The sequence below is a fragment of the Agelaius tricolor genome, unplaced genomic scaffold (genome assembly GCF_023055355.1).
Source record: "Agelaius tricolor isolate 1412-34295 unplaced genomic scaffold, bAgeTri1.0.p SCAF_1, whole genome shotgun sequence".
Taxonomy (NCBI): Eukaryota; Metazoa; Chordata; class Aves; order Passeriformes; family Icteridae; genus Agelaius; species Agelaius tricolor.
This window is the reverse complement of record NW_027269261.1, coordinates 31,915,656-31,939,953: the sequence shown is the minus strand read 5'-3', so window position 1 is coordinate 31,939,953 and position 24,298 is coordinate 31,915,656. Positions and strand designations below refer to the sequence as shown.

General features: G+C 50.6%; 1 protein-coding gene across 6 annotated transcripts; it reads left to right on the top strand.

Moving 5' to 3' along the window:
• Positions 1-347: 347 nt before the first annotated feature.
• VEGFA (vascular endothelial growth factor A) lies at positions 348-23,720 on the top strand. 6 transcript variants are annotated; one of them, XM_071428751.1, is made up of 8 exons: positions 348-1,384; positions 7,171-7,222; positions 12,326-12,522; positions 14,189-14,265; positions 14,682-14,714; positions 17,444-17,515; positions 18,651-18,782; positions 21,022-23,720. In XM_071428751.1, exons 1-8 carry the CDS (start codon positions 1,319-1,321, stop codon positions 21,041-21,043), a joined length of 651 nt encoding a protein of 216 aa, XP_071284852.1. In that variant the 5' UTR covers positions 348-1,318; the 3' UTR covers positions 21,044-23,720. The 6 variants fall into 6 exon arrangements, with proteins under 6 accessions (XP_071284852.1, XP_071284862.1, XP_071284881.1 ...); XM_071428761.1 differs by lacking the exon at positions 17,444-17,515; XM_071428780.1 differs by lacking the exon at positions 18,651-18,782.
• Positions 23,721-24,298: the final 578 nt, after the last annotated feature.

Below are 24,298 nucleotides of genomic sequence, written 5' to 3'. Positions count from 1 at the left end.
CGTGGGGGGGTGGTCAGATGATGGGTGTGATTACCCATGTGTGTTTGTCCCCCGCCGCCCCTCTCCCCAAATGGCTCTGCTGGACTTTGGAACAATTCCCACGGGCAAAGTGAATTTTGACCCGAACATGTATCCATCGGCACGGCAGAAGGCGCGGCGAGAAAGCAGGGCAGGGAGCTGGATTCGAAATGCGCGAGCCGCGGGGCTACGGCTCTGGCGTGCGGAACCGCGGGGCCAGAGAGGCGGGGAGGAAGCCGGGGAGGAGGCCGGGCCATAGCCAAGGAGGTGGGACTTGCCGGAGCGTCTCTCCCCGTGGTCGCTGTGCTCAGTTGCAGAGTGCTGACGAGCGGCGGGCGGTGGGGCTGGCGCTGCGCGGAGCCGCCGCTGGAGTGCGCGGAGCGGGGCTGCCGCCGCGCCGGGGGCGAGGAGCGCACGCCGCGCCGGCGGGGGACAGCGCGCCACGGGAGCAGCCCTCCCCGGGCACCGGGACCTGCTGTTAGCTTGCCGCCTTGCCTTATCCTCTCGTTTAATTTATTTTTTCCCCACCTATACTTTGATCCGCTGGGATTTTTTTTTCCTCCCTTTCCTACAGAGCCTTCCCACGCCCCAGTTCCCTCCCTCTCTATCCAGCTTGGATTTTTTTTTTTCATCTATTACTATTCTGATTTTTTTTTTTAAGCGGTGGACAGAGAGAGGGAGAGACAGTAACGGAGAGGACAGGAGGAAAACGCTCTGTTCGTCCTTTCCGCCACCACCACCCCGATTTGCGGAGAGGGGTCGGGCCGAGGGGCGGCGGAATCAGCCCCTTTCTCCCGGGGAGGCGACTCCGGCTCGGGGAGCCGCCGGAGGCAGCCGCCGCGAAGAGGGAGCGCAGGAAAAGAGATGCATTGAAAGTTTCCGCGCAAACTTTGCCGTGAGTGCGCGAATCCGAGCGAGCGCGGCGCGGGTGCCTGCCTGCCCCGACGCGGGGAGAGCGCCGCGGACGGGCGCCGCTGTGGAGCTCGGACTGCCCGGCGGCGGGGGCCGGGCGGCGGCAGGGCGGCCGCGGAGCCTGCGCTCGGCCCGGCGGAGCGCCCACGGAAAGCAGCAGCGGGGGCCGGCGGAGAGCCGGGCTTATGGAGGGGTGAAACCGGAGACCCCGAAGAGGAACCCCCCTTACCCCGCAACCCTTCGCAGCGCCCGGCCGGCGGCACCCCAGGAGGCGGCGGCGGGCACGGAGGAGGCGCGGGCGAGAGCGCGGCGGGGCGGCAGCGGCAGCGGGGCGGCGGCGGCGAGGCGGAGCACGGCGGGCCCCGCTTCGCGGCGTGCGCCGGCAACCATGAACTTTCTGCTCACTTGGATCCGCTGGGGGCTGGCGGCGCTGCTCTATCTGCAGAGCGCGGAGGTAAGCGGCGGGACGGGGGCTTTTATGCCCCGTGTAGCGGAGGGGGAGGGAAGGCAGACGGCCGACAATACTTTTCCCCCCTTTTTTTGTCTTCTCGCGCCCCCCCTTTGCCTCCCACCTGCTCGGCGCGGTGCGGCCGCGCCTCTGGCGCCGGGTGCGGGTGGGTGCCCGCGGCACAGACACGTGTGCGTGCGGTGCTGCAGCGGGGGGACAGCGCTGCCCGCAGCTCCGCGGGGCCCGGGGCAGCGGCAGCGCCGTGCGGAGTGCCCGCGCACATGAGCGCGCCCCGGCGCGGGGCTCCCGGCGCGGCGCGGCCGTGGGGTCCCGCCGGGGCCGGGGCCGGGGCGCGGGGCAGGGAGGCAGCGCGCTGCCTTCTTGCATCAGCCTCGGGTCTCCTGACATTGCAAAAGGCTGCTTCGGCGATATTTGCCTTGGGTCCCAGCTCGGGTTCGTGCCGCCGTGTGGAGTTCAAAATGCCTAGCTGGAAAAACAAATAAGAGATCAAAGAGGACAAAATGGATCCAGAATTTCTTTCAGATTGGAAAAAAAAATCAAAATATAGATCTCCTGCACCGAGATTACAAAACCAAGGATTTTTCTCTTTTTCTTCAGTCACTTTTACCTCATTGTCATTTTTGAGGAATTAGAAACCAATTCTTCCTCCTTTCCTTTTTTTTAAGAAAAAAGAAGGGCAGCTTTCTCTGCAAACCTGTCCTGTACATCTGTTTTCTAAAGAGTCAGGAGGGCTGTGTTGCCAAGAGATATTAAGGGGTTTAGACAGAGTGCCCACGTGAAAGTGGCTGCTCGCAAGGCAGGCATGGATTACGTTTTAAAGGTTTTAACAGGTTAGTTCTTTCCTGCCATTTCTGCTCGGCACTTGGAGAGAGCATGGGCCAGATCATCTCCCACAGTCGTGAAAATAAACGTCTCTTGCAAACTAATCAGTTATTCACATTGTTTGTTCAGCACCGATGCTGGAAGGCAACTCCCCAATTAGGAGCCATTTCAGCCGTAACTGAAGTCATGCAAGCACTGCACGCTTTGTTTCTAGCCTGTTATATCTCTACTTTATCCAGTGACAGCCGCACATTAGGCTGTGCTCGGCTGTGCTCGATGGGAACTGAGGCGCACTCTCACTTGAGCGTGGCACAGAGCAGCTCCCTGCTGCCTTCCTGCCAGATTTGGCTGGTGGGACAATTGTTTCTGCTCTCCAGGAGTTTTTCCACCGTCACCCAGAATAGGAGTTTCTTTGCCTCCCAGCTCCTCAGTAAAATTGTACAGTATCATCTGTTCCCCACCTATAGTATAGACAAGTCTGTATTGGTGTCCAGTGATAACACCCTTTAACCCTCCCCTTGTTCCTTTTCCCCTCCCCTTCCTCTTCCCCAGAAGAGGAAACGGCGGATCAGGTAGAGCCGAGATCTATCTGTCCTCATAAAAACCTCATGCTGCCTTTTCTCCTAGGCTGGAGAATGGTGCAGATGAGAAAACAATGTAGTGATGGAAAAAATGGTAGGGAAGAATTACAGGAGTTTGGGGGGAAGTGTTGCAGGGACAGACACGAGAGATAGCTGGAGGTTCAGGTACCTGGGTGCTGTGGGCTATGTAAGTGCTCAGGCAGATGGACGGTGAGATCTGCCCTTCGGTTCTGTCCTTATTTGTCCGTTGGTTGTCCGGGCACCACAGTGATGGGAACGTTAGGAATACCAGCAGATCTCACGTAGGCAGCTTGGTGATGACTCTGAGCATGGCAGGAGGCATGACTCTTCACACAGGACTAGGGTTTGTGCTTTGATGATAATATTTATCTGGCTGTCAGGCTGATCTATCTAGCTAGCCAGGCACATAAGAGAGCATTAAATAAAAGCCCTGACAGTGTCTGAGTTGGGGAAGCAGGGTCCAGCATGTGTCAGGCAGCTTTCCTGTAAGTAAAGGAGAAGGGATGAAGGAATCACGGCACTCCTCTGGTGAGGGTTCAGGGGGATGGCTCCTTACTGAGGTGGTTGTTATGGTTGCTCCTGCAGCAAGACTTAGATGGTGGGAAATTGTTTCATGGTCGTGTCTGGGCAGCACTGATGCCACAAGTGTCTGCCTCCACTGGTGGTGATAGCCTTTCCAGGCAGACTAGGGAAGGAAAGGCACTTTTGCAGTGCCACCCTCCCAGCTGATTGATTGTGCTGAGCGGTGTGCAGAGTCCTCACGCAGCATGGGATTGGAGAGGTTGCATTGTTGTCCCCTTCCAGTCCTCCCTTTCCTAGAGAATGGGGGACAGGTGGTTATTCCTCATCTTCCTTCATCAGCGGGTCTTGCTCCAGCCTGGTGACAGGTCACTCCTGGTGATGGTCTGGGAGCTCTTCCGCTCCTGCCCAGAACAGCAGAGGGACCTAGATATACCAGCTGTATTGCCATGGGGAACAGGCAGTGATCAGACCCCGAGGGAGGGAGAACACGCCTGTGACTAGACTGTTAATGATCACACACCCACCAGGCTGCCTGCCTTTGCTGTGCCTCTGCACCGCACCACCATGGGGAGCCACCAGAACCTGCTTCCACAGCCCTTAGGCAGCTGGGACACAGCAGGTCACCTTCCCCAGAGCCGTTCTTGTGCTCTGAGGATGGCTGGAAAGAGGAGCACTCCTTTGGGAGCAGGGGAGAGGGATGTCTGAGGGGCTCACTGATTCCTGAGCAACCCCAAATCCATTCTCCTGTCGGTTCTGTCAGAGGTCCCTTGGCTGTGCTGGCAGCTTGCAGGATTACTGACCTCTGTCTGCTTGTACAATGGAGAAGGAGTGCAGTGAGTCCCATTCCCCCCCTCTCCTAAGCAGAAAACGCTGAGAATTTCTAGTGCCTAAGACGAAAAGTGCCTTAACTCCTGTCCCAGAGTCCCTCTCAAAGTGGATGGATTGTTTGTTCCAGTCCTAAACAGTTACAAAGCTCTTTTAATGAGCCTGCACAGATTAGGGGGAGGGGAAGGGAGAAAAAGAGTGCTGGTGGTGGTGGTGAGGGGGGTGATGGTTAGAGAGGAATGACTTGATTAACCTTTTCTCTCCCTTCAGAGCAAAGCTTGCTTTGGACAGGGACTGGGGGAGAAGGGAGGCAGGGAAGGTACAGACATGTGGATGGTGTGAAGTGAGTTTATTTGTTAGAGAAGGTTTTACCCCACAGAGGGAGGGATGTGCATTTGCTTCAACCTGCAAAAGAGCACAGAAAGGAGCTTCCTCTGTCAGCCCCATTTCTGGGCTCATTTATCCTACTCTCAAGGCCAGGCCAGGGGTTGCTTCCACATTACTGTGAAACGCTGAAAATCTATTGGAAGGAAATTGTGTTACAGAACTGTTGGGTAATGCCAAAAGCCAGCAGAGGAGAGCATGACCTTCAGGCTCCTACCGAAGGGCACAGTTGGCCTGCTTGTCCCGAGGAATGTTTTTGGTTCCCGATGTCTGATATGTAGCAGACTGTTTTGAAGTGAGGCACAAGGCCCTGCCTCACCTGCTGTTCTAGTGGACATGCTTTGAGGGCACTAGGCACAGGTGAAAGACACTGCTGAAAGGGCAGAAAAGTTACTTGGAATAGTGAGCAGAGAGCCTGTTACTGATAGTTCTGGGAAACCTTTCTAGTTTCTGCTGAGAGCTCCCTTGGGAAAGCTCAGAAGCTCTTTGCCCACTTTGCACTGATCTCGTTTCCCATCTTTGGGGTCAGATCACATCCCAGGTCCAGGTGAGCACTGCGAGAGTGTTCTGGCTCCTGCTCCACTACATCGGGGCAGGGTGAGGTGCTGGCTAGGCACAGGTGAGTAGTGAAAGCGTGTGTGTGGCTTGCTTCTGCTTCTCATCATTTCTGCAGCCTGTGTGCTTGCACGTGAGGAGGCAGTGGGCTTAGCAGCTGGCTGGGTAGTTTTGCATAGAGAATGGGTAAAAATGACCCTCAAGGTGTCTCCAAACTAATTTTGCTCAGTCTGTCATGGTCATTTGTGTGTGAACCAGAAATCCCTCTGTGAAAAGTCTTGGGGGCATTGTGACTTGAATGAGCTGACTTGGCTCGTGATCCTCTTCCTGTGCCATAGCAGATTGAGGCTTTCCTGCCCTTGATGCGGTTTTCTTTTACCCAGAGATTGTCAGGCACTGAGTGGCTTTGGAAGGCCGCTGCAGCCTCCACTGCCTCCATTTTGTTTGTGCTGTTGCAGTGACCTTCACACTTCAGGAATGAAACTGTTTCTAGGAACCTGCTTTTTAAAGTGTTGTCACAGCACTGAGACTGGGCACACAGCCCCCCTCCTCCCCAGAGAAGAAATAGATCCACACATGGGGCAGCTCAGGGCTGGGCTGCTCAGTTATGCCCAGGTATAGAAAGACTTTGATTGAAATGAGAAACAAGTTCGGTCAGGGGGACCTTAGACAAAGGGAGCTATGCACAGACACAAAGGAATGTCTGGGAGAGGGGCTTCTAGCTGGCTCTCTTGCCCCCTCCTTTTAAAAGCTGACATTTTCGGCTGCTTGGATGGTGGTGCTGCCCTGTGCACAGGATTGCTTAGAAGACCATAGCTGGCAGATTCCTGTTGTGAGCTTGGGGTGGACTTGGCCTTAATTCAGTTCTGTCTTCAGCTGCAACATCAGAGGGCCTTTTTCTAAGCCTGAGCACAGCATATTGCTGACAAAGCAGTATTTTGTATGGACCCCCATGCTTCTTATGGGCCTCTGCTGAAAGGCAGCAGGTTCTGGGCTGGATGGCATCACACAGGTGGCAACATAGCTCGGAGAAGTGAAGAAAGCTTGGCTTTTTCCATTTTGGTTCAGAACAGAACAGCAGGGGGAAGCCTGACTTGGCTGGAAAGTTACGTCAGAGCTAAAGCCCTCATGAAGAGCAGGAAGAGTGGCGTTCTTGTTTCACCTGGAATTAAAAAGACTTCCTTAGTAAAGTGGTGTAATATTTCTCCATACCATTTTGGGAGTGGGTTACCTGTCACCACTCCTGCCTGCATCAGTGCTTTGGAAATGTCCCTAGTCCCAAAAGGCAGCAGGAATGACTGCAGAGCTTTTCGGTTTTGGCCCAGGGGAAGCTGTGGAGCGCGGGAAAGGGATCCACGCAGGGGCTGGGGACTGGGACCAGTAGCTGAAGGCGCGAGTCGCCCTCCCTTCCATCAGAGAGGAAGAAAACCCGGGCGGTTTGGCGGCGTCCGTCGGCAAAGTGGTGCTGTCACAGTTAATCGCCCTGATACCCGGCCAGATGCCGACACCTCCGTGGCCACCACTGCCGGGTGACAGACATCTGTGACATCGAGAGGGGAGCGATGCCCTTCCGTGTCTGGCTGCCCTTCTGCCCTCTCTGCCCTCCCGGGCCAGATTCACCTTTACGGGGAGAAGCGCTGCTCGGGTCCATCGGTCGGTGTCGGCGGCAGCAGCATGTCCCCCCGTTACTTCTCTCCGCACTCGGGCTCGCTCCCGGTGTTTGTCCGCGGTCACTGACAGCAGCTCCCGGGGACGCGCTTCTCCCTTTGGGGCGTCTCTCGGGCCCGGCACACCGCCTTGACAGCCCCGTCGCCCGCCCCGGAGCCGTCCCGCCCGTGCCCCTCTCGGCTCCCCCGGGGAACGGGGAAACAAAAGGGCCCTCTGTGCCCGCCGGGGGGAGCGGCTCGGCCTCGGCGGCGCCCCCTCCCGCCGCGGCTCCCGGCACCCCCTGCCCGGCGGGGCGACGGGACCGGGACCATCGGGGACCCTGCCCGGGACCCCCCGCGCCGCGGGACCGCGTCACGGTTCCGCATTGTGACCGATTTTCTGTTGTCTTTGCAGTTGTCGAAGGCTGCGCCTGCCCTGGGGGATGGGGAGCGGAAACCCAATGAAGGTAAGCGCTGGGCGGCTTCCCGGCGGGCGGGGACGGCCGGGGGCTGGGGGGAAGGAGCCCCCGGAGCCGCCGGCGGCCAACTCCGCCACCTTCCGGGGAGCGGGACCGGGGGCTGCCGGCGGGTGACGCCGCCGCCATCAACCCCTTGGTGGCGGCCGCAGCGCCCCCGCCCCACGCCGCGGGCCCGGCCCGGGCCGCGGGGCCGGGGGTGGCCGTGGGGCCGGGCGCCGGGGCGGCCGCGGTGCCAGGGCGGGCAGCAGGGCTGGCCCAGCCCGCCCCTGGCTTACCGCAACTCGGAGTGAAACTGCGTGCGTGCGCCGGTGCACATACGCACCCTCATTTTTATATATATATATATATATTTATTTATTTATATATATATATATATATATCTATCTACACACACACGGGCGCACACAAAGAGCTGAGTAGTGGCGCGCAGTTTGCTGGGGATTCGCCACAATGCTGTAGGAAGGGATTTGTCAAATTTTGTTGCGTGCCTCTTTCCCGGCGGTGCTGGTAATTCCCGGCTGGGTGGCCAGGGCTGATCCTTGAACAAAGGCCGGAGCAGCCCCCAGATGGCAGATCTCTGAGGAAGAGAAGGAGAAAGGGGCAGTCCAGGATGATTTTCTGGGCTCATGCCTCCCAGCAGTCTCAGGTACCCCCGTAGTCAGGAGATTACTAAGCGCTGTAAAGAGCCAGGCTTGAAAAATACACCTTTTTATTCTAGTTTGGGCTGGCAGACTTTGCAGGTTCAGGGAATGGCACTCTAGGGTTCTGATAGGTTCTAGTTATTGGTTCCTGGTTGTCCAGTATGGACAGGACCATTGCCTGGTGGGGAAACAAGGTGATATCTCTGCAGCTGCTGTGATCTTGTGTCTTTCCAGTTGCCCAAAGGCCAGGGTGTGACAGTGTCCCCTGCCTCATTGGTTCATGCAAGTAAATGTAGAGCAGAAGGGCAGTCAGCCCCTGGGGTAGTCAGAGATATCTCCTGCGAGCTCCCTGTCTGGTGAAGCCCCGTGCATGTCAGGAGGTTGGCTTCTGTCCGCAGTCTTCAGTTCAGCAATGGGATAAAAGGGCTGTGGACTTTGAAACCTTCAGGCTGAGGTGATCATCATGCTTTAAGACCATCCTGACCGTGTTTTCCCCTTACCTGCATAGCAGAGCAGATCACTTGTTGCATGGCAGGGTCTGGCAGATGCCTTGCAGGGTCCCCACGGGCTGTGACCTTCAGCGTTATTCCAGCCAGAGGTCAGCAGAGGGCTCCAGCACTGTGGGCCCAGTTTGGCTTTTTTTTTTTCCATAGCAGTCAGTTTCAATTTCTGTAACTTTATTGGTGTGACAGACTCCATGTGTGTTGCCAGAGGTTTGTGGCAGGCTCTGCTTGGGATAGGTGTCCATTTTGTGCTGGCATATTTTCTGATTTGCTGGTGGGCTGCCGCCTGTTGCGCTTGACCCTTGCTCCTGCTGAAGTCAACAGAAGAAGGTTCAGTGACTCCAGAGGGATCAAGATGGAGCCTGCTGTGAGGCTTATTTTGGTAACCAGCTCTCTGCTGTTGGTAGAAAAGAGCTAGTGTCCTCATCTGTGCCATTTGTTGTGCCCAACAAATCCCTCCTGGGGAGGAAAAGAATCAAACAGAATTAACTTCTGTCACAAGAAGGTTGATGGGATTGCAGGAGAAGCTGGTCTGGCAATATAAGTGGTAAGACTTCAGTGTTATTGTCTGGTGCTATTTCAGGTTCTGCAGTGTAGATACATCTGTGAAATAAAAGTCAGGACTCCTGGCTCTACTTCTGTCCTGTGGTTTGAACTTAGAAGTCTTCTCTCTATACCTCAGTTTCTCCTCTGTGAAGAGGAGATGATGATGGGCCTCTGTTACCCAAGGACGGTCTTGTAGTTCCTTCCTCTGAAGCTCTTAGGGGCTTGGGCTGAAAGGTGGGTTTGTGTCTTTGGCCATTTTATGCTTTCTCTGTGATGTCAAACTGTGACAGGTTTTTATTTGGGATGGACTTCCTCTGGTTGGAGACTGTTATTTTAGCTTCAGCCCCTACCCTTTTGAGCTCAAGAGAGGCTTCCACATGTTTTGTGGTACAGGAAGTTGTAGAGGAGTCAGACAAACACTCTTTTGTTTCACGGGAAAAGATTTTCTAGTATAAATAAAGGAAACCACCATCACTTGTGGCTGCACTTTTATTTTCAAAATAACAGCGTGTTTGTATTGCTGCTAAGCCGTTGATGGGGAGGGAAGCAAAATGATCAGAGACTTCTCCTTTTCTAGTCCAGCATGTTCTCACTCAACTGCTCCAAATTCGAACTTAAACTCTGCCTTGAAGAGTTAGTGTGGGTCCTGTCTATGTTTTAACCTTCTTTCCACCTCCATTCACAACAAAGAACCTCTGACTCAAATCTGGAGGTGTTTTGCAGGGTAGGAGTGTGATTTAATTGTGGGATTAACTTCTAATGTGGGCTGAAGCCCAGATTGCAGGAAGGGAGCAGACCTAGTGGTGTTAGTCCTTCAGTGACCTTCCTGTGCTTCCCCATGAAGGAGACCTTCTTCTGTTTGTGACACAACCAACGGAAAGGAAGCGCAGGCAGAATCAGCCCAGCAAAGTGTGCAGTATAACTCCCAGTACATGGGAGTAAGTGTAGGTATGGTAGAAGGGGAGCGCTTTGCTGTGAGGTTGACTGTACCTCAGTCATGTGCTCTGGTTTGGTTTGGGTGGTAACTGTGCAAATGAACTACAGAGTGTTGTGCAGTCTCCATGTGAATGCTCTGTGTCCAACAAAATAAGGCAATGTGCCTTTTGTGGCAGGATTTTCTGACTGGCAGCTAGGAAAAGATTCCCTGCTTCTGTTTCAGAGGCTGATTCAGACTTTGGAAAACCATAATGTGTTAAAGTAAAGGTAGAAACTCCCAAATTCTTCATGTGAACGATTTAGTCCTGTCAAATCTCTCAGATCTCAAGTATAGTTGTCAGAGTGTAGCTGTGAAAGTAAAGGCCCTGCAAAAGAAGTTTAATATGCTATTCTGGGGCCTGTTCTGTAGTCTGGTTTCTCTGGTGTAATCCAAATGCCTGGATAATGCAATATTTAGGAAAGCATGACAGAGGCCGGTCAGTTTCACGACACTTTTCTACTCTTGTTTTCTGCCTCCTTTATGCCCCAGACTGGTGTGGCAAGCAGCATTTGATCTGCACAGGTAACTGCTGCTTTTCCCCCCTCTTACTTTCCATCCCTCCCCTTGACGTAGGTTTGTAAGCATTTTGATCCTGAATTATGTCTTTACTGCCAGAGTTCTCAGATCCTGTGTCTGGCACAGTGTGAATAATCAACAGTGCAGTTCAGCAACTATCTTTGTGCCCGCAGAATTTCCCACGTATTAAATTGTTCAAGTTGTTGGAACATAGGCGGTGACTAAGGTCACTCCAAAGGGGAACAGGAAGAAGGAGGAGAAGGAGGTAGTCACAGACAAGATAGGAGAACAGACAGGAGACATACGGCAGTTAGGGGAGGAGGGAAGAGGTAGGGAAGGAACAAGGAACAGAAACGTTGTCTTCTAGACAGGGAATACCAACAAGCAGTCCATGCCTGCCAGGCTACATTTCCCTTTCACAAGCCACTTTCTCTTTTAATAGCTGCTCACGCTCTCTGACACTTCAGACTCCTTGGAGGGAAGCTCCTCCCCTCTTGTACCCACTCTCAGCACTTCAGCACTATGGCACTGTCAGCCCCGCATGACCTAGAATTAACTTTCAACAATTAACTGCGGGCTGTGAGCTCCAAGCCCTGCAGCTTTTGCATTTTTTGTGGCAAAGTAACCTTTATGCCAGTTTGTCACAAGTTCAGGGCACTTTAGAAGCGCTTACTGGAGACCATTATTTTCCATGATGCAAGCAGTTTGCTCTTATCACTCTGAGTTATCAACCTTGGTGCTGGAGGACTCTGCATGCTGTACAGGTGGATCATTATAGTGCATAACAGCATGGGGCAGGTACTATCTCCTTGTGCATACTCTTACCCTCTGCTCCATGTGAGACATCCTCTGTTGCCAGTGTGGTGCTAGAGCTAGGAAGCCTGGAGGGCTCCAGGTACTCACTGTTTGCAGCACTATACTAGCACCTGAGGTTTGTGTGTGTGTACTTATCTATACTATCTCTCATCTCTTTAAATCTCTCCAACCCTTGACCAAGCAGCAAAATGAAGCTTTGGCAAGAGACTGGGAAACATTGAGAAATACTTGTGAAATCAGTGCAGATCGCAAGCGGTTAGTGTTTGCTCCATTTGTAGGGAAGGCATGGGATAATGGCAGATCCACCCTGTTCCCCCTCCCACACTGTCTCATTGTGGTTCAGTAGCCAAATATATAGTCTGGTTAATCCTGGGGGTGCTGCGAGCCTACTTTGAATCTTTCAGTGGGTGGCTTGGTTCCTCGGTCTGGGAAAGTGGTCAGTGTGGAGACACGGAGGCTGTGACTTGTAGTGGATACTGTCATGGTTCCCTGGTGACCTGCTGAGATGGACGTTCTGCATGGCCAAAAGAGGTAGATGACAGGAAGGGTGAAGATGCATAGCTCCATGGTTCAGAGCCTTTGCTTGCTCTTAGGAGTGTCTGTGCACTGAGGTCCATACAAAGGATGCTTCTGGCTTTAAAACCACTGGGGCATCCACTGACTGTTTTGAAAGGGAGTAAAGGGCAGACCAGTGAAGGGCCTTAGTCCAGAGCGCAGATTATCTGCTGCAGCTTCAGGGTTTTTTTGGCTTAGCTGACAGTCTTAGTGGCAGCACACCAGGAGTATGGGGAATAGCAGAGAAGAGGTTTGGGACAGAGTCACCTGTGGCATGCATCATGGTACAAGGAAGGCAGTGAGCTCTCTTGTCCATCTTGCCCTTGCCCTGAAGCAGCTGTAGGAGGAGATGGTCTTTTTCCCTCCCCACTTGATGTGTGTATATGTAGAGCACAGAGAATGGATTTAGGCCTGCAAGACTGCTAGTGAAGAGCATAGGGTAGTTGTGTTGCAACTGTCTGGCTCACTTTAAGGGGTGAAGCCCTAGACATTCTTGAGCTAAGTTTGTATTAACTTATTCCCTCCATTCCTCTTTTAGTTATCAAATTCCTGGAAGTCTACGAGCGCAGCTTCTGCAGGACTATTGAGACCCTGGTGGACATTTTCCAGGAGTACCCTGATGAGGTGGAGTACATATTCAAGCCTTCCTGTGTGCCTCTGATGAGATGTGCGGGTTGCTGCGGCGATGAGGGCCTAGAATGTGTCCCTGTGGATGTGTACAACGTCACAATGGAGGTGAGGGTCCAGCTTGCCATCTGCCATGCTTGGTTGGAAGGAAGCAAGACAGCCATCACAGCCACCCCAAGTCCCAGCTCCCAGCTAATTCAGAGGAAGTGCAACCTACCCCAGGGACCCTTTCTTCTGACCCTGGTGCTCTGTGTTACACCACGCAGGGTTAAAAGATGAGTTGCCTGTGTCTATTTAAGGCTAAGAGGAGAGTGTGTTTTGGCTCCTGCCCAAATACAGTAGGTAGGAGCATGCAAAGAAGAGTTTCTGCAAAGGAGCACTTTGTGCTTAGAGAATGCAGAGGAGCATTTCTGATGGTGTTATCTCCCAGTTTCTAAAGATACTCCTTGGACCCTTGCACCACCTTAACTCTACACACAGCTGTTGTTCTGAAGGCAGCTGAGTAGGGCAAAAGGGGAGAACCTGTCAGTACTCTCTCCTGAAGGGCATGTGAGGTCAACCTGTACCAACAGAGCACGGAATTTGGGTCTTCAGCTATCCTGCCACAGCAGGGGTTAAAGGGGATCTATGAAACAAACTGTTCTATGTCAGCTGGAAAAGCCTTTCTGCCTCTGGGCTCTTCCTCCTTTGTTTGGAGACTGCTGAAGGTGGCCATGATAGCAAAGGCTGGGCCTTTGGGAAAGATTCAAATTGCTTTAGAGAGCTTAGTTATTGCCCTTGTCTGTGAGACTGGATCCCAGCTCTTGTCCAAAATTGTGCTGGTGTCCGTTACCCATAACCTATAGCTCCCTCACCTACTTTTGTCCCTTAGCCTCTTGAATGGCCACTGTAAATATTGCTGTGAATTTTTAATGTCAATGAGAGATGTACAGTGCTAAGTGATTAACCAGCAGGTCCTTTTACTTGAATTTTGGGCTGTGTTTGAACTGTGTTGGAGAACCTGCCTGTGCCCTCTCATGGCTCCTCACACTGCTTTTCCACTTGCAGGCTCCAGTCATACTAGCTTGGTGTAGCTAGGGATGTTTTCTTCCTACCATTCCTTGCTGAATTACAGTTCCTGACTTGTATGCCCACATGCCTGTAAAGGGTCAGAGGCAATAAAGCAGATCTCTAGAGCTAGTTTTCCAGCCGTGTTCTGGGTTAAGAGAATGTGACAGTATTCCATAGCTTCTAAATAACTTTCCTGGATATGCCTGGTGCTGGGGTCTGGGTTTTGCAGGACTCTTTTAAACACAGATCTCCAGATTTATTTTGTGTGTCAAGTTACTGAGAAAGTGAGATGTCAGCTGGGAAGAAATGGTGGCTTAAGGAAAAGGAGTTGGATTTGGAATTTTCATTTGGGACCTTTGTGTGAGACTGAAGCATGGCTTCTGCACAAGCAGACTGGATGTCCAGCATCAGCCAGGGAGGGCTCATTGAGGACCTTGCTACGGGGTACACCCTCTCCCATGCCTGTCTCCAAGGCAGTCCACCAGAGCTGGCACTGGGCATGCACGAGCAAACAGAGCTTTGGCACAAGTCTGGTGTTGCCGCTTGCTTGTGATCAAAGGCCTTCCCTGACTGGGAGAACAGGGCCTCAGAGCTAGCTCGAACTCTGCCCTGCTCTTCCCAGGAGCACCTGGGGTGTGAGTGCTTAGCTGCACAGCAGCCTGATTTGGGGCTGTGAACATGAAGAGTGAGCAGGCAGTGACCCTTTCTGTTTCTTTCATTCCAGATCATGAGAATTAAACCCCATCAGAGTCAGCACATATCACACATGAGCTTCTTACAGCACAGTAAATGTGACTGCAGGTGAGAATGGAGCAGCACTGGCTCCTCTTGCAATAAACTTACTCTGAGCCTTTCTTTTTTTCTGCCATTGGGTTGGGACTCTTGTTCAGATGCTTCTGCAGCCTTCTTGGTTGGTTTGCAGTAGGATGGCTGAGACTGGGAAAAGAAGCCCTCTGCTGTCAGGGCTCTTCCATCTCTAGCTATCACTGGTGGACAGTGCTAGCCTGCATCCTGGGGTCTTTTGGCCCTAGCTACCAGCAAGGGTCAACAGGAGAGCAAAACCACCTTGAGTCGGGCCCCTTAAGCAGTGCTGAGGGCATCCTGCAATGCTGCCTGTACATGACCTTCCCTGGACTTGGTGGGAACTGGGGATAGTACCAGAAGTATATGTGATAAGCTCTCTTCTAATGAGGCCTTTGTTCTGTCTTCCCCCACAGACCAAAGAAAGATGTCAAAAACAAACAAGAAAAGTAAGTGACAAGCTTTTCCTCCTTTCTCTTTTGGTGGTTGGTTGGCATTTCCTCTCCCCACTGCCCCTTGCCCTTTTCTTTGGTTGGATATACTCACTTTAAGAAGGAAATGGCATATGGTACTGCATGGGGCGATGCTCTGAATCCATTCCAGGTGGTCACAGAAACTCACATCTGATGGTCCTTCCTTCATACCCCAGACATGGACCTTGCATGACCCATGGCCATGGCAGTCATTCCTAATGCTTTTTCCCGAGTCAGGGAAGTCCTGTCGTGTCTGTCCTGCTGGAATGGATTCAAGGTGCAGCCCCTGTTCTCCCCTTCCCTCTTCCTGGGGTGTTTCTAGTTACTGCAAATTGCTGGCTTTCTTTATTATTAATTTTTTTCTTGCTGCTTGAGTGAGTACTTGCTGGCTTCTTTCACAGCAGCTTTGGTAGGAGCTCTGCTGGCTACAGGGAGAGGTGGAAGTAGAGGCCTGGTGGAGGCAGGACTATTGCCATGCGGGATGTGACACTGGTTTTGTTTGGGTGGGGACCTGGGAGGGTGTAAAGGGAGGTGGATGTCCTAGCTGGGTTTCGGTGAAGGCTTTCATGAGGGGTTTTTTGAATCTGATGAGTTTGCTTTAGTGGCCTGAAGGAGATTAAGTCACAACCTTCCCTTTTCTTCCTCTCCAAAGTAAAAAGGTTGTGGAAAGTAGAAAAATAAGCTCTAATCCTGCAGTAGTTGCAGAGATGAGCATAAAATACAAAACAATGTTGAAAAGAAAGAGTGATCTCTCTGAGCGAGAGGATCAGCTGGACTGCGCATGGCTGGGAAAGCAACTCTGCCATTTAGAGGTGTGGAGTTGGAGAGGAAGGAGTGAATATTTGGAGATGAGGCTGAATCTGAGACCGAGGGAGCAAACAGTAGAGAGAGAGCTTTTTTCACCCCTCTCCTGATGGTTGTATGTTTCTAGCTGCCTTCCAGCCTCTCCTCCTCCCCCTGGAAATTTGCTCCTGGCTGCATCAGACTGTGTGCAGCCAACAGTCCTCTCTGCACAGGGCCGTGTCAGGGACGGTCGGTCTGTGTGGCTCTGTAGTTTGAAGGTGTGTGAGAGTTTGGTCTGTATGAGCTCTGGTGAGGATGGGGTGTGGTTGTAGCAGCCAGCTCGGACTGTGTTGCATTCACTTTTCCTCTTCTAACAGCACCTTGCCTGCTCTTTGGTGGTTCTGCACTCCCCAGGGAAGGAAGGGAAGGGAGGGGAGAGACTGGTGTGCTTTGATTTGTGCCAGATTGAAAGTCTTGTTATATTGGTACCCCTCTCCTCCCTTCAGGTTGATTTTCTTCCCCTCACCGTCTCCCTGTGACTCCTGCCTGACATGTAGGGCAGAACTGGGATTGAGCTGATGCTCTGACACTCGTTCCAGTGAGACGACTTGAACAGGGCCTAGGAGACACCTATGGTGCTTTCTCTTCTATCCCTCCAATTCCCTTTGACAGCTCTCTCCCGAGGTGGGCTGCACCAGGGAACGAGGGAGCCTTTGCTGAACTGCCTCAGAGCTGGGACTCATTTGCCTGACAAGCCCTGGTGCTTTTCCTAGGGCCTTCTCCTTGCATGTCTCTCCCTTGCTCCTGTGCTGATGTGGCTCAAGGAGCAGTACAGGCTCTAGCCTCCCTCGCTCCCTGTGCTCTCAATGGCCCATAGAGATCCATGGTTAGTGTCCAGGACTGCATATCCTAGCCCCTGCCTGCTTAGCCCCTGCCCAAGAATCAGAGGCAACTGGTGAATTTTTCAGAATAGAGTCAGTACCTTGGCTCCATCTGCTTGTCTGTCTGGCAGGTCCATGTGGACAGTGACAGGAGGGAAAGGAGGGAAGAACTGAAAGCTGCTTGCTGATTATCCTGGGTAAAATAACTAGGTCAGGCCATCCTCTTCCCCCTCTTTACTCTTCAGTACTCAGAATAGAGGCTGCCAGAGGAGATGTTACAAACATCCAAGTAAGGTCTCCTGGAGTCCTCTGAACCACAGGCAGGAGGTGAGGTGGATAAGCAAAGCCTTCAGGTTGGTTAGCTCCTCAGAGATCAGATCTCTTCCTTTGTATGTGGAGTGCTCCTGTCTCAAAGCAGGATTGCCACCCACCCTGCAGCAGAGCTACTGGAGCTCAGCTGCCCCCTCCTAGGCCCAGTACTGGGCAGTGCATCAGGTCAGAGTGGTGTCCTCTTCCCTGAAGAGAGCCCTTTCACTCAGGTTGCCTTTTGTCAGTCGTTGTGCACCTGTGCTTGTCGCCTGGAATGGTTGTCTGCACTCACCGCGGTGGCGTGATGCTTTCACAAAGCTTTCTGTTCCTTCCCCCTCTCACCCCCTGCCCCTTTCCCACTGCCCCTCTCTGGAGGGGGCAGGTGCCCCTCTGAGGCTCCAGCAGATCCGCCTCTGCTCGCAGCAGCCTTGCAGGAGGTGGTCTCTGCTGAGTTCCCTGGTGTTGGCTTGGCTGTGGGCAGGCTGGTTGCAGAGCTGACAGGAGCGCCGGAGCCGGTGAATGTGCGTGCAAGATGGAGATCTGTGCTTCAGCCCTGGGATTTACCCTCCAGTCCTGCCTCATGTGCTTCTCCCCTCCCAGCAAGGCACATGGCTGTATTTTTTTTTTCTCTTCTTCCTTGCGTTTTCTTCCATTTTCTCTCTATTTCTCCCTTTCTTTCCCCCTCTCTCTCTTTCTCTTTTTTTTTTTTTTTTTTTTTTGTTTTTCTTCCAGAAAATCAAAGCGAGGAAGGGGGAAGGGTCAAAAGAGAAAGCGCAAGAAAGGCCGGTACAAACCACTCAGCTTGTACGTTTGTGTCCTCTGCTTGTAGACTCTCTTCCCTCCCTCTCCCCAAAGCAATCTGCCTGCTTGCTGCTCGCTCAAATCTCACCCTCCCCTCCCAGTCACTGGTGGGCTGCAGATCCTGCAGGGGCAGCGCTGGTGGTGGCACTGCTCTGGCACTAAGGCTATCTCAGGGAAAGGTGGCTTTAGCTTGCTTGGCTCTCTAATCATCAGTGGTGACCATTGTCCCAAGGCACAAGAGTGTGGTGGGTGGACGAGTACCCTGCACCTCTTCACGCCTTCTGGTTGTAACTCTGTCATCTGCTTTCCACCACTTGTCTCGTGTCCTCACTGCTATGATGACTGGTGACAGGCAGGCTGGCATCTGCCATGCATGTGTGTGTGTGTGTGTGCGTGTACACATGTGCGTGCGTGTCTGGTGGAGTCACAGGTGGAGAGGAGAGGTGGGACAGTGGGAAGCCAGAGAGGGGGTGCTGGGGAGCCAGGGGGGGCCTCTCTGTTTGTATTTTTTTTTTCCTCTCTTTCTGCTGGATTTGGTGGCTTGTCTCTCTCTGTCTCTTTTGCTCTGCCTCTCTCATGGTGGTTCACAAAATTCTGCATTGTAAATTCACGGCCCCTCCATAGGAGACTCCTAGGTGGTGAGGTTGGGATGGGGCTTACAGAAAGGAGGGCAGTGCCAGCTGCAGGGTCAGCATGTGGTGCTGGAGCCCAGCTGCTTTCCAGGGGAGGAGAGACCCTGTGTATTTAACTCATTTAGCCGCTGGCCTCTTTCTACTCCAATAGTCCACTTCAGAGAATTCATTTCACTTATGTGTCAATAGCTGGCTGAGACCTCTCACCTTGCCATCCTTGCTTTCCCCTTCTTCCTCCCTCTGGCCTGAGCCAATGGATCCAATGCAGCATTTGTGAATACTGTGCAGAAGGCCTGTTTCCTTTCTCTGCGCTAATGCAAGGGGTTGCTGTCCTGGGGCTGTTGAGGTGCTGCTGGAAAATCCATCAGCCCATGGCACTCCAGTTGGCAGCATGGGGGCTGCGGGAGGGGGCAAGGGGATTGCTTTGATGTTCAGGGTGTTGCATGTGTATTTTCTTTCTGCTGAAGCGCTGTAGCTTAGACATCTTTCCTTTTGCCTTTTTGCAGTCACTGTGAGCCTTGCTCAGAGAGGAGAAAGCACTTGTTTGTACAAGATCCCCAGACCTGTAAATGTTCCTGCAAATTCACAGACTCACGTTGCAAGTCGAGGCAGCTTGAGTTAAACGAGCGCACTTGCAGGTTTGTGTCCTGAAGGATGAAACACACAAAGAGAAAGAGAGAGAAAGAGAAAGAGGGGGGGAGCTTGCTTCCTGCTGACTTCTGGCACCAGTGCTATTTGATTACTTCTTTTCTCTGTCCTACGTGGGCCAGAGAGCAGAGAGTCTAACTGGGGTGAGGACAGAGTTTCCCTGTGTCAGAGGGCAGCTGTTTGTTTCAGGTGTGCTCTCAGGACTTGGATGGGGATGGCTTGCAGAGACAGGCCCTTTGTATCTCAGGTAGTCTTTACCATAGAATAGCATAATGGAGTTCATGTTGCTGAGCTAGGCAGGGGAGGGTCTGTATCCCTCTGTACCTTACCTGTACGCCGCTCTGAGCATACTGTTGGACAAAGACAAATCCTTAACTGACTGGGATTTGACCACCTCTGTCTTCCAAGCCCTTTTTCTGTGGCTTGTAGATGCTCTGCTGTGTGCAGAGTGAGGAAAGCCATCACGAGCCTCCCTCAAGGCTGAGCCTACATTCTCCTTTGCCTCTGTTCTTCTAAAGGCCAGGGAGAGCACCCTGTGTTTTTGTACTGTGCTCACAGTTCCCTGTCCATGTCCTGTCCAGAATTGTGGTTTGAGAGGCTGCAGTCAGGACTGTGAATGGAATACAGCAGGTTTAAGTCTGACCCTGGGCGAAGGCAGAGGTGCCTGTTTCAGATGTGAGGTGGGAGACATAAAGGCACTGGGGGGTTAGTGTTTGTTCAGAGATCCATGTTGTGCATGTGTCATCTGAGTCTGTCACACACCATCTGTGGCACAGACACGTAAAGAAACCGATTCCTGGTTCTCACCTGAGCACTTTGGTGAACTCAATGGGATGTCTTGACTAGCACAAGCTATGTGTGCATCTCTGGTGTGGGATCATCCTACTTGTGTAGAGGGACACACAGAAATGGGGTCGCTAATGAGCACTTGGCTGTGACTCTGAACTCGGATCCCCTTCACAGAGATCTAGGAGATTGTTCCGGTTCCTGCATTATTGCAGTGGCAGCAGCTCAAGGGGAGAATACAAGGGAGAGAGATCCAGGGTCCTCTGTGGCTCTATCTTGAAAAGAGGAGGCATCCATTAGCTAGGTGGCTAAGGCTGTTACAAGTAGCAAGTGCTTCCTTTGGGTGTGAAAATGCTTTGTGTCCAAGCCAGAGAGGCATTGGCACTGCCAGCGTGATGGAAACTGCTCTGTATAAAGAGAATTTTTCTGGGATGCTGTAATTTCAGGGGAAGGTAATTGATGGAGGGGCCATAATAGAGAGACTTTCAGAGTTGCACTTCTAGCAAGTAAAACCCCTGAAGTCTGAGACCAGACTTAGTGTTGGCCTTTTCCCCCTTGTTCCTTTTCCCAAAGTCCAGAGTAACTCATAATTACCCCACAGAATTTGAAGGGTGAGAAATAGTAATAAATACAATGAGAAACAAAAAACCAAAGAAATCATGGTGGCAGAAGGGGTTTGCTAGTTTCTCTTACTAGTCCCTCTCTGTGATGGGATAATTGGTACTAAGGGAGGTTTCCATAGGTGATGTGTTGGCCAGAAAAATGGGAAGGAGTCATAGGAGTGGTTAGTTTATCAATTTCCAGATAAAAAGCTAGTTAAGCTTAAGTTCCTCTTACTCTTTCTTGTAGAATTAGTATTGGGACCTTCAGGGGAGGGAAAATTCTCATTTCTCCTGCTGCTTCTTCAGGCCACTGCTGTTCTCTGGTGCTAACCCCCACTCACAGCACCTAGTGGAATGAAAAGCACTTACTTTTCACCTTCTTGCCTGCATGGGGCCTTGTTGTCTGCGCTGCTTCCAACCCAAACAAGAGACTAGGTGGAGAGCCGAGGGTGTGTCTCTGCATGCACTGCTTAGCCTTGTTTTTCTGTGTTCGTGTGTATTTGTGTGTATGGTGTGCAAAGGTGTAAACAAGACACTCAGCTTATCTGTGAGAAGCCACTGATTCTGCTCAAAAATTTTGTTTGAATATCCCCCCCTGCTCTGTCTAGGTGAGCCTGGGGGAATAGAATTCATTGACTCATTTGTGGGGTCAAGATTCTCAGCTGATTTGCCCCATCTGCACAGCACTTCACCCCACCAGTGACGTCATGCCATGTCTTAACACCATGTGCTCTTAAACACATTAGTCACCACCCTTCCTTCCCTTCCCTGCCCTAGCTGCACCCCCATCACAAACATTAACCCCCGTTCTCTTTTTTTCCTTCCTTCTCCTCTTCGACAGATGTGAAAAACCGAGACGGTGAGCAGCGGAAAAGAAGGGGAAACAGCCCTGTTTCTGGAGCCTGATTTCTCGCCTGGACAGAATAAAACAAACAAAACACTAATCCAAATGAACCCTAAAAATGAAGGATCGGTAGAGCACAGCACTTTCAGTACGGACGATGGACTCCGGAAGGAACATTCCCCAAGGCACCCGCCGCACAGAATTCACCTTTGGGTTTTGAACTGTTTTATTTTATTTTTCTTTTTATGCTGCTAAATAACAGAGCCAGGAAGACTTATAGGGGTGTATTTGATGGGTTTTCCCATGCATACATATATATGTGTGTATACATGCATATACATATATATATATGTATATATATTTTAACCACATCTATATATACATATATGTATATCTTAACCACACACACACACACATATATATTTTATATATATATATATATATATATATATGTATATATATATATATACACTTATTATTTTTTTTAACATTGCTAATGTTATTGGTGTCTTCACTGGATAATACTCGACTGCTGTGGACACAAGCGGGCTACTTGGGGCATAAAAAACAAGCTAAGACTGGACTTGAGTAGAAGCGCTGGGTGTAAACTTCTTAACTCTAACTGACTTGTGCGGCCTCCGCTGTTTCTCTGTAGAGTGTGCTGTACCACAAACCACCTTCTCCTTGCCTGGGACAGGGAGGAGAGGTGATGGAGAGGATGGGCAGGGAGTTCCAAAGAGCGGCATCCTAGGGTGCGATGGGTCAAAGGCCAAGGAAATGGCCATCTCCGTGATCAAGGATTCCTCCTCCCCTCTCTTCCCCCAACCTTCGCCCTTACTCGTCTCATAACCTGCCTGCCTTGCCGGGACATGGGATGTCAGTGTACATTTTGCGTTGACTTTATTCGCTGTAGAACCTTTGCCAGAGAGTCGTGCTGGCTTCTCTTAAGGATGGTGGGCAGCTGATGCGCACTGACTTTCTGTTCAAGGAATTATCACAGGAGTCTAGATTTCCCGCCCTTGGTGGCTGCAGAAGGACACAAGGTCTACAGTGTGTTGAAGCAAGAATGGGGACCGGTGCATAGCCACACAGTTGTTCAGCACTGTCTGCTTTCTTCATGCACAGAGCTGCCACTCAAGAGCATCCAAGATGCTTATGGAACATTTCTGGAAAGGGATATTAATCAGAAGTATATACACAGTAGTGGGGGTGTGTGTGTATGTATGTGAATGTATGCATTTGTGTGTATGTATGTATGTATGTATGTATGTATGTGTTTTTCTCTTTTTTATATATATATATTTATTTTTATACATATATATATATAAAAAAATAATATATATGTATGCCAAGATTGAAGGGGGGGAAAAAAGAAAGCAACTTTTGCTGCCTTCAGTTCGCATGCCCAGTGTGAATGACCCTTAAGAACGTCAAGTTTTTTTTTTAATGACGTACTGTAAATATCAGGCCCCTTTTCCATGTCTTGGGCTGGGGAATCAAATGTGAAGACAGCTGGAGTCCCTTAGCTGTGTCGTGAGGTTCTTGGCTATGTGTGTATCTGCAGTGTAGGCTGTGGTGTACTTGAAACCCACCTTACACACGCGCGCACACACACACACCCCTGAAAGTGTGTTTGTACATCTATGTGGATATATATAATCTAGTTCTGTGATTAAAATTATTATTAATAATAATAATAATCAAAAAGGTACTCAGTCTGTGTCAGAATGCTGCCAAACATCATCTGCAATTGAATTTTCAACGCCTGATAATGTACAACACGGAAAGCTTCCAAAAAGACAAGACAGTCTAAAAACAGACTCACAACAAGCGACTACTAACCACTAGGATCTCCCCATCCGACTGATGGCTTTCAGAAGGAGAGAAAACACACGGGTGGGTGCTTGCATCTGCAATGTAGAATACTCATGCTGCATCGTGTGCAAGACAGAGGCTTCCGATCGGGGGAGGGAAGAGAAAGTGTTTTATATACTTATTTAATATCCCTTTTTAAATTAGAAATTAAACAGATAATTTAATTAAAGAGTAGGGATTTTTCAGTATTCTTTGTTAATATTTAATTTCAACTATTTATAAGCCGTACCTCCTTTTTTTTTCTTTTTTTTCTTTTTTTTTTTTTTTTTTTTTTTTTTTTGTACTGGTTGTGTATAAATTTAACCTTCCTGTTGTCCCATCCCGTCTCTCCCCAATTGTTGGCAGAGTCAGTAGCATGTTATGGGCAGTTATTTAATTAATTTCTCTAACACCTACCCCTACACATTCCTATTGAGACAACGGTTAGATATACATCTACATACTATATATATATTTGGCTATGTGTTTGTATATATATATATGTTTATGTATATGTGTGATTCGGATTAAATAGACACTACAATTTTTTTATATATGTAAAAAGAAGAAACAGGAAAAAATAGAAAATTCTACATCTTGAATCTCTCTCCTTTTTAATTTTAATATTTGTTATCATTTTATTTATTGGTGCTACTGTTTATCTGTAATAATTGCGGGGAAAAAAGATATTAACACTACATATTGTGTCTAGTGAATTTTTTCAAGATATTCCTTAGTACATATTTATTTTTAAACAAAGAAATTACAGATATATCTTAAAACAACAACGACGACGACAAACAAACTTTTTTTTGTATTAAAGAATTTAATTCTGACCTTGATTTCCTTTGCCTTCTCCTTCTGCCTTGCATCCTGGTTTTCTTCCATTGTGTAACAGTTTCTTCAGCATTGCCTCTGGAGGCTACAGGGCATCAGCAGCCTACCAGTTGGACTCTTGGATTTGTGCCCAGTTTCCAAAAGCACCTAGGTACCTGAAACCCACTGAAATGAATGGGAGGTAGGCACCAGAATCCTAGTGTGGAGCTCAGCTCGAGTTCCCTGCTTGGTGAGAAGAGGGTGGTGTGATGGGGGGCAGGACTCCTGGGTTCCTTCCCACCTTGATGCCAAGCAGTGTGGTGATGGTCCCAACCCTGCCTCTTGTCAGGAGCCAAGTCCCATGAGCTGGGTACTGTACAGGCATGAGTAGATGCAATCCTGGTGGAATTTACAATCCAAGGTGAAAGTAATGCTGTGATCCTGCCCTTTCTGGTAATGGACTTGGTGTTTGCAGTTGGATCTTTGTGCATGTAACTTGCTGTCAGTGATGGCTCAGCCAGACCTTGCCATCCTGGATGACTTCGAACAAAAAACTGTTTAGCTCTGACAGTGCTCATCACTTCATGAGGGATCTTGATACCGT

Bases quoted from the DNA above. Each gene is read 5' to 3' on its own strand.
- VEGFA (XM_071428751.1), top strand. From the start codon at position 1,319: ATGAACTTTCTGCTCACTTGGATCCGCTGGGGGCTGGCGGCGCTGCTC. The intron at 1,385-7,170 runs GTAAGCGGCGGG...TTGTCTTTGCAG, and splicing joins TCTATCTGCAGAGCGCGGAG to TTGTCGAAGGCTGCGCCTGC. The intron at 7,223-12,325 runs GTAAGCGCTGGG...TTCCTCTTTTAG, and splicing joins GGAGCGGAAACCCAATGAAG to TTATCAAATTCCTGGAAGTC.